This window comes from Amphibalanus amphitrite, unplaced genomic scaffold (assembly GCF_019059575.1).
Source record: "Amphibalanus amphitrite isolate SeventyFive unplaced genomic scaffold, NRLGWU_Aamphi_draft 002237F_arrow, whole genome shotgun sequence".
Taxonomy (NCBI): domain Eukaryota; kingdom Metazoa; phylum Arthropoda; class Thecostraca; order Balanomorpha; family Balanidae; genus Amphibalanus; species Amphibalanus amphitrite.
This window is the reverse complement of record NW_024883725.1, coordinates 10,203-18,475: the sequence shown is the minus strand read 5'-3', so window position 1 is coordinate 18,475 and position 8,273 is coordinate 10,203. Positions and strand designations below refer to the sequence as shown.

General features: G+C 49.9%; 1 protein-coding gene across 1 annotated transcript; it reads left to right on the top strand.

The window, feature by feature from the left end:
• The first annotated feature begins 631 nt into the window (after window positions 1–631).
• Window positions 632–7,982, top strand: LOC122376674 (galactokinase-like). The gene is made up of 9 exons (XM_043356582.1): window positions 632–894; window positions 1,084–1,309; window positions 2,503–2,692; window positions 2,947–3,076; window positions 5,567–5,692; window positions 5,954–6,135; window positions 6,491–6,641; window positions 7,047–7,167; window positions 7,458–7,982. The coding sequence occupies exons 1-9, from the start codon at window positions 632–634 to the stop codon at window positions 7,569–7,571; spliced, it is 1,503 nt and encodes a 500-aa protein (XP_043212517.1). The 3' UTR covers window positions 7,572–7,982.
• The last annotated feature ends 291 nt before the right edge of the window (window positions 7,983–8,273 follow it).

Sequence of the window (8,273 nt, the reverse complement as noted above, 5' to 3'; positions counted from 1 at the left end):
CGGGCCGGCGCGGCCCGCCGCCGACGGAGCGCAGTCACTGCATCAGATATCTGACGCTCGTCAGCGCCGCGGGCGCCGGCCCTGGCGACCCGCCCGGCGGCAAGACGACCGCCGCCCCGCCCCTGCCCAGTTGCAAGCCGACCGTCGCCCCGGACCTGCCCAGCTGCAACCGGACACGTGCCCCAGCTGCGGTCGGCGCCAGCACAATGAGCGCGGTCGGTGTCCCGCTACCGGGGCCACGTGCAGGCAGTGTGGGCGGACGGGTCACTTTGCCGTGGTCTGCTGGTCTGGTGAACGGAACGACGACAGAAGGTGTCACGAGCTGACTGTTCTCTGCTGCGCCGTACCAAATACTGATAAGATGATGTGCGAAGTACAGATGGAGGTACCAGGTATCACGCAGACCGTGAATCTGCAAGTTGACACGGGTGCCACGGTGTCCGCTTTAGGACTCGGCATCGCCAGACGTCTCTTCAAAGGCAGTCGTCTCAATAGAACGTCTGCTCGTCTGTTCGGTTTTGGTCGACACCAGCTTCAAGTGCTTGGCACGCTGCCAGCGCTGGTGACCTACCGTGGACGGCGAGCCAACACAGAGTTCTTCATCATAGATTCCGACGGTGAAGAAGCCGTCATGGGACTGGACCTGCTGAAGCAGTTGGACGTAAACCTGCACCCCGCGAGTGGGGCAATCGATCAGCTGGCGGTCACTGGGAGCGCAGAAGTCCCGGAACCGCCACCGTCTCAGCCCGACCCTGGCGAGATATGCTCACTGACAATGGTCCGTGGCCACCCCGAAGAAGCGGACCTGCATGAAGACAGCTCCGCTGAAGAAGAGGTGATCGCTCTTCTGACAGATGAAGAGAGCGTGCTGACCGAGCAAGACGTCCGCACCGCGTCAGCTGCTGATCCTGAGCTGCAGCAGCTGCGTCATCAGATCAAGCGCGGCTGGCCGAGCAGCGCCAAGGCCTGCCCGGTTGAAGTCCAGCCGTACTTCAAGATGAGACACGAGTTGTGGGTGCGCAACGACGATGTCATCCTGAGAGGAGCCCAACAAGTTGTTGTGCCCGTTCAGCTCCGCTGCAGATACCTGGAGCTGGCGCACAGCGCGCACGACGGAATCGTCCGCATGAAACAGGCGCTGCGGAATCTGGCGTGGTGGCCCGGCATCAACCGTGAGGTGGAGGAGCTGTGCCGAAGTTGCGAGCGCTGCCAGCACAGCGACGCAGTCCTCTCCCAGCGCGCACGCCCTGCGCCCATGCAGCCAGTCGACCTGCCGGACCGCGCCTGGTCGAAACTGGGAATGGATATCGTTGGTCCAATCAACGGAGCACCAGCGACTGCCCGTTACGCCATCACTCTGATTGACTACAGAAGCAAATGGGCGGAAGTCTGCCTGACGTCATCGACTGAGACTGAAGACGTCATCAAGTTCTTGTCAACTGTGTGGGCCAAAGAGGGCTATCCCGACGAGATCGTGACGGACAATGGGCCCCAGTTCACGAGCAGGGAGTTCACTGCGTATCTGGCCGCCCGAGGGGTGAAGCACACCAAATCGTCCGTCTACTGGCCTAGAGGCAACTCCGCCGTAGAGCGCTTCAACAAAACGTTCAAGTCGTGGATCACAGACTGTCCACCAGCAGCGTTCATTGACGAGGTACGCAAGAGCCTGGCGGTGTATCGAGCCACCCCACACACGACAACTGGGAAGTCACCGTCAGAGCTCCTGCATGGACGACAGATGAGGCTGAACCTGCCTGTCATTCAGCCGTCAACACCAGGAGCCGACAGTGTGGCGTCTCGAGTTCGACGCCGACAGCAGTCCAACAAGAGGTCCTACGACCGCCGCCGTGGCGTGACGACGCCGCGCATCACTGAGGGCGACTACGTCTGCGTGAGACGGCAGGGACACCGCTCGAAGACGTCCTGTCGGTTCACGTCTCCGGTGCGAGTCACTGGGCGCGTCGGTCCCGCAACGTACCGTCTGGCTGACGGCCGGACCTGGAACGCCGCCCATCTGGCCCGTCTCCCATACGCGCCGGCGTCTCCCTCCGCATCTCCCCCCGCTGGGCCCGGCGAGACCACGTCGACCGCCACGACTTCCGAGGGGAATCCGGAGACGGCGGTGAACACTACACCTCTGACCTGCTCTCAGACGCTGTCTATGTCCACTTGAGCTGTCCTCAGGCGCCGCTTTTGACATCGATTCTCTTCCTTGCCCTTAGTCGTCGTCTCTGACCTCTGAGGATCTCCTGCCCCCTGCCGTCAGGCGCTACCTTTGACCTCCGTGATCTGACCTCTGCCCGTTGATCCCTGCCCTGTCCTCAGGCGTTGCTCTCTTACCTCTGGCACGAGACCTGTTCTCTGACCTCTGACCTCTGACTTCTGACCTCTCTCCACTGCCCGCTGTCTCTGACCCTGTGACCTGTTAGTTCTGACCTCTGTGACCTGACCTCTGCACTCTGACCTCTGACGTTTAACCTCTGACCTCTCCCCTGCCCCCAGGCTCTTCCACTGGTGACGGTGGTGGCCGGCGGCTGCTCCGACTCGGACCAGTGTCACGTGACCACCCTGGCGGCCGGGGCCGACGCGCCCCTATCGCTGACCTTTGACCTGCCGACAGAAGAGGCGCCGCTCCGGCCGGGACCTCCAGCCTGGTCCAACTACGTCAAAGGGGTGGTGGCCAACTTCAAAGGTAGACAATGGCACGATGGACGTTGCCTTGAATAGTTCACAGAAAATGAAAAAGTCATTTGTCAGCATGCTAGGCTTTTACTCGCCTGATTACGTATACCTACCAGCCTTTTAAACCTTTTACGTTTTTTTATCTCACGTGTATCTCGCCTTCTTTAATTTGCACCTTTCTACCTTTCCTCAGTTGTAGTGATGCAGTACAAATTATTCCCATTCTTTTTCGGCAATTATTCCAGTCCTTGATTTCTCCCTCAGGCGGCGTGGTGCCTTTCGAAGCGGTGCTGGCCTCGACCGTTCCTCTCGGGGCGGGTCTCTCCAGTTCTGCCTCTCTAGAGGTGGCCATGTATACTTTCCTCGAGGCACTCACTGGACGAAAGGCAGAAAGGTATGCAATTTATTGCAGACGGAGGTTGGGAATAAATTGATTTAGCTTGGTTTGTTGTGGAGAGACACTCACATGAATTATTTTGAATGATTTACTTTTCTGACCTTATCAGGAGCCTGGCTATTAATCAGTTTGAGCCAGATCCACTCTATTTGAGCTAGTAATAGCGTACAAGTACATATTAGCGCCAGTAATAGCGCCACTAGCTACTATCTAATCGATAACCGATCGATAACTCTACGGCACATCTGTGTAATGGACTGCGCTGACGAGACAGGCAGGGGCGTATTTGTTCAAAACTTGCATCACTAGTCGTTGTAGGAGTGTAGTATATGTTTGTGCCAGATTGTTGATCCAGTCTAGTGGGGGTATAATGTCACTTGTCACCTGAAATTTGTTTTTGCAAGGCGTTGCTGTCGAGGTGATATATTTGGCTGTTCTAACGGTTTTCAGTTCTCACCGTATTTATATTTATGTCAGTCAAAACCAAACAAACAGAGAGGTCTCTCTCATCCTTCGAATGTGTTCTAAATTCTATAACTTCGCGACCACTTTTCTAGTCGTCGAAAAACGATTCCTCTAATGGCGAATAAAAGGTAGCGATTGAATTTAAATGCCAATCAACATTGAACTAAGCGAGATATTCATAGCGTATGTATGTACCACGCTCAAAATTATTGTTAATCTCTAGCTTAAAGGGACCCTCCCACCTTAACATTAGATTTGAGTTGAGATAGCCAAAATGGGGTCCCTGGCTCACAATTACCGGTTTCGGCACTCACAACATCGAGAAATGCCTTAAATCGGAAATATTGAATTTCAAAATTGCAGCATTTTGATTCAGAGGGGCTAATGCATAGGAATACCCCTCTGAATGTGTGACGTCAGCGCAGATATCTAACGATTTTTAAATGTTTGACTAAAACGTTTTGTAGCACGCGGTGGTATATGCTGCTTTGCGCGCAACAAGTGCCGCACTTTCAGCTGCCAAACTATTGCTTCCAAATAAAGTCGCTAGGAACAGCGGAGATCCCAAAAAGTAAACAAAAGTAAAAGTCTAATATCTTGAAAACCGGTGAATATTTTTCGGTGAAATTTGGTATATATTCGTTTTCGCTCTTTCTGAACCGAGCGACATCACTTTCATGCCAATTCATAAACTTTTTTGAAGGTGGGAGGGTCCCTTTAACCCGGCACCGCCTGGGCTATTTCCGTACCCACGACAGCCTGGGGGGGGTCGGATCCGAACCCCCCCTGTTATCTCGAGAACCAAAGGTCGCATCGAGCCCCGCGAGGCGGTGTTCGAAAGGTCTCTACGAGACCTTCCCAAAGCACTCTTAAGATTTTAAGATTGAGGTCAACTTTCGGGTCAAGGTTAGGTCAAAGGTCAAATTCTGGGGTTTTACATGATTAGGCTTACGGACAGCGGAATCGATAGCTGCTGCTCGAAACTCACCAAAAATGACCTCAAAGGCCTAGTGAAGGTACCATGAAAGTATAGAGGTCATACTAAGTACGGGTCAAGGTCAGGTCAGGTCACGAAAGGTCACGGTTTTCACTTTCTGCTACATGGGCGTGCAACACATGTTTTATGGCTTATTTTTCACGCCGAATCCGATGGTAATGGTTATATGTGACCCCAATTCACTTTGCTGGTGATAAGTGTGCATTGAAAGCATAAAAAATCGTTTATACTAAACGAGGGCTGAGAAAAAGGGTCATTTTTTCAACTTCTTATTTTTGACATAAAAATGCACTTTTCTAGACGAGCTTTGTCCCAGGAATCTAGTGGTGCCATTTGTTTTCACATGCGATGTTCAGAAGTGCCTCTAATTCACGAAAATGCTAATGACGTCACCATGCCCTATGCATGTTGGAGCTATTTTTTTACAATTTGGGGATCAAAAATCAAGATAGAAAGTTGAAATTTGGGACATCTAATGTTCTAATAGAGCTCTATAACATATATTCCGGTTTTTTGAAAATTCTCAAAATTTTGGATTTTATTAGCTGTTTTCCAAAAAATGTAGTTTTTTGAATTTTTAGGGGTGAAAAACGCATTTTATGGAAAATCCGAGATAGCCATTTTAAAGAACTCGTTGAGCTGCGTCTATTCATGTCCTTAATTTGCAATTTGTTTTAAACCCTGATTTTTGGCGATTTTTTAAACATTTACCACTTTTTGACTAAAAACGCCATGCAGTTACATCACTAAAATCGATATATCTCAAAAATGTTTGAAAATGTTTTCTTAAAAATTACACAGAAGACGTCAAATTGATGGGGGAGAAGGTATGCCAAGTTTCAAGTTGATAGCGTAAGCGGTTCTTGAGTTATTCAAGAAAAACGGAGGGGGGGGGTCGGATCCGACCCCCCCCCAGGCGGTCGCGGGTTAAGTTCTGTGCATGTAGATATGACGTTGCACTAATTGTTTGACGTCCCTCACTTCTTCGCTTATTTTCTCGTCTGACGCCTTTCCGCCTTTGTCAGCCTACGCGAAAAGGCGCTGCAGTGTCAGAAGGCAGAACACGAGTTTCCCGGAATGCCCTGCGGCATTATGGACCAGTTCATTTCGGCCATGGGACGAAAGGACAACGCGCTGCTTATTGACTGCAGGTGGGCTGCCATGGGAATTAACAGGATGGCAGGTCGCGTCTCTGGGCTGGGCTGGGCACAGTGGGCAGGTTTCGCCCAGAAATAATACCTGCAATTATGCACTCAATCGTGTAGGGCTTGCCCTATGTTTCAATGGTTGATATTGACTGTTTTTGCAGCATTTTTGATGAAGGCAGGATATTTCATGTCCAGTAATGAATGTTTTTGGGACTTAGGACTTAGCAATAAGAAGTGGTTAAGATCACTGTTTGCTACCTACAGGTCTCTGGAGTCAACTCTAGTTCCGCTGGCGGACCACCAGGTGGCAGTGCTGATCACCAACTCCAATGTTCGCCACACACTGACGGGCTCAGAGTACCCCAGCCGACGACGGGCTTGCTTTGAAACAGCTAAAGTACTCGGGGTCAAATCGCTACGAGAGGCCACCATGGAACTCCTGAAAGGTTGGCAAAACGTCAGGTTATAATCGGGGTTATGATATGACAATATTCATCCATAAATGTTGCACAATATTTCCTAACAGGTGCGCCTTCTTGAGCACTTTTTTATTTCATGATACTATTGATGCCTTCTGCCTTCTTTTGTCATGCAAAGTGTTAATTTGATACCCTAGCTAACTACTTCATATCTAGGTCGCTTATTTGATTTGAAAATCGATCGCTTATGGACTGGGAAATGGCTATTTTACGTCACGTTGTTCTCGCTGTCCCGTCACGAGTCTTTATTACCTAAATGGATGAGTACCGCTCGACACCTCGTGTTTTATGCTTCCGGTGCCTCACTTCCGGTCTCTTCCAGAGCGGCAGGGTGACATTTCCGAAGAAGACTACCGTCGCGCTCGTCACGTGATCACTGAGATCGCCCGGACAGAGGCGGCTGCTGAGGCCTTCAAAAAGGGCGACTACGCCACAGCGGGAAAACTGATGAACGAAAGCCACGCATCGCTCAGGTACTACGGCACCATTCATGGTGAATAATTATGCGCAAGCCGGAAGCTGGTAACTATTCTTTTGTGATTAAAGGTGCTTTCAGAAATGACAATATTCCACTGAAAGTCGACTTCGAGCGTTTGACGAATCAATCAAAGTTGAATTTACAACTTAGTTTCATTGATTAGAAAATTTAAGGTTGTCCTCTCGGTCACGTAACTATGCGGGAACGATATCAAAATAAAGACCCACGGCCAACGCTTCAGGAATGCTTTCGATACATTCATTCTGTAATATTCCTTCCGTTTAACCCGGCACATTTCGAGGTGTCTTTCGCCTTGTCTCGGTATTGTTCCTCCCTCGTATATTTCAGGGACAGCCTCGAGGTACCGTTTATATCTTTCACGTACGAGCTTATTTTTCAGGGACGACTACGAGGTGTCGTGCGCGGAGCTGGACCATCTGCAGAGGATTGCCGCCGCAGTGGAGGGGGTGTTCGGATCCCGGATGACCGTAGGGGGGTTCGGAGGGTGCACCGTCACGCTGGTATGCGTATTTGTGACTCGCTGTTAGCTGTTGCTAAATGTAGGGCACAATTAATTCCTTCTTTGCATTCATCTCAAGTAACAGTATCTCAAGTCCCCTGTCCCCAGCAATCAGTCAATCGGACGTTGCAGTCAATGTGCATTACCTAAAAGACGACAAGACTATGCAGTCAATTTTTCGCTTTCTTTTCATATTAAATTTGAAAAAAATGGTAAACTGTTGTTATCTTCATTATCACTCATATAAGAAAGGTACTTTGACTTGCTAATAACATCATGTCTTGTTTTCAGGTGAAAAAGGGTGCCGTGGAGCTGTGCATTCAAAAACTCAAGAGCGAGTACGCCGGCAGCGCCACCTTTTACGTTTGTCGTCCGGCTGATGGCGCCACCGTCATCTCCGCTTAGTTCGTATTTAGAGTAAAGAAAGTAATTTTGGCCATTTTCGGTGCTGCCCGCTACTAAGCTGAGGGTTATTTGCTCAGGGATGATGTCTATGGTTTAGGTATCAAGAGATTACCTATAATAAATAATGCGCTGCCTCTAAATGTGCGCGTCCTTCAGACGTTTTGGCTCAACATGTAGTTTTTCGTTGAAAGGGAACGTGTTTTCGTGGTGTCTGCAGTTGTTTCCCGCCAACTAAGTACTGGGCTTCTATTAACTAGGTACGCTGACATCTATATAGGAGTATCACTGATAAGTAGCATGATACCGTTTTCTCTCAGGTCAGCATATGGGCATGTGGAGACGAAGTTAGGAGTTATGGAGGCATTCTATGTATTCATATGACTGTGTTTATCTGCGTGGATGTGATGACTGTTATCAGGGGTGTCGATTTTTCAAAATGGTTGGGGGTGCTCAACCCCTGCACCGGGTGAAAGATTGCAGCTTTGCCATGGGGCACAACCGTATAGGGTTGGTTATCCCCATAAGGTACTGAATACTGAAAATGCCGAGATTTCCACTAATATTTCCCAAGGGCAGAACGTTCTTCTTGAAAATCATTCCGCTCGCCCTAGTACCTACTTGGCTACCTTATTACATAAACATCTTTCCGAAAAAGTCGTATATTTGCCGGCAGTATGGCAGCAGCCCCGGCACCTCTGAAAA

What these genes read in the sequence shown, in the direction of transcription:
- LOC122376674 (XM_043356582.1), top strand. Translation starts at nt 632, where the DNA reads ATGGGACTGGACCTGCTGAAGCAGTTGGACGTAAACCTGCACCCCGCG. An exon ending in GAAAGCCACGCATCGCTCAG is followed by an intron (nt 6,642 to 7,046) that starts GTACTACGGCAC and finishes CTTATTTTTCAG; the next exon opens with GGACGACTACGAGGTGTCGT. An exon ending in GAGGGTGCACCGTCACGCTG is followed by an intron (nt 7,168 to 7,457) that starts GTATGCGTATTT and finishes TCTTGTTTTCAG; the next exon opens with GTGAAAAAGGGTGCCGTGGA.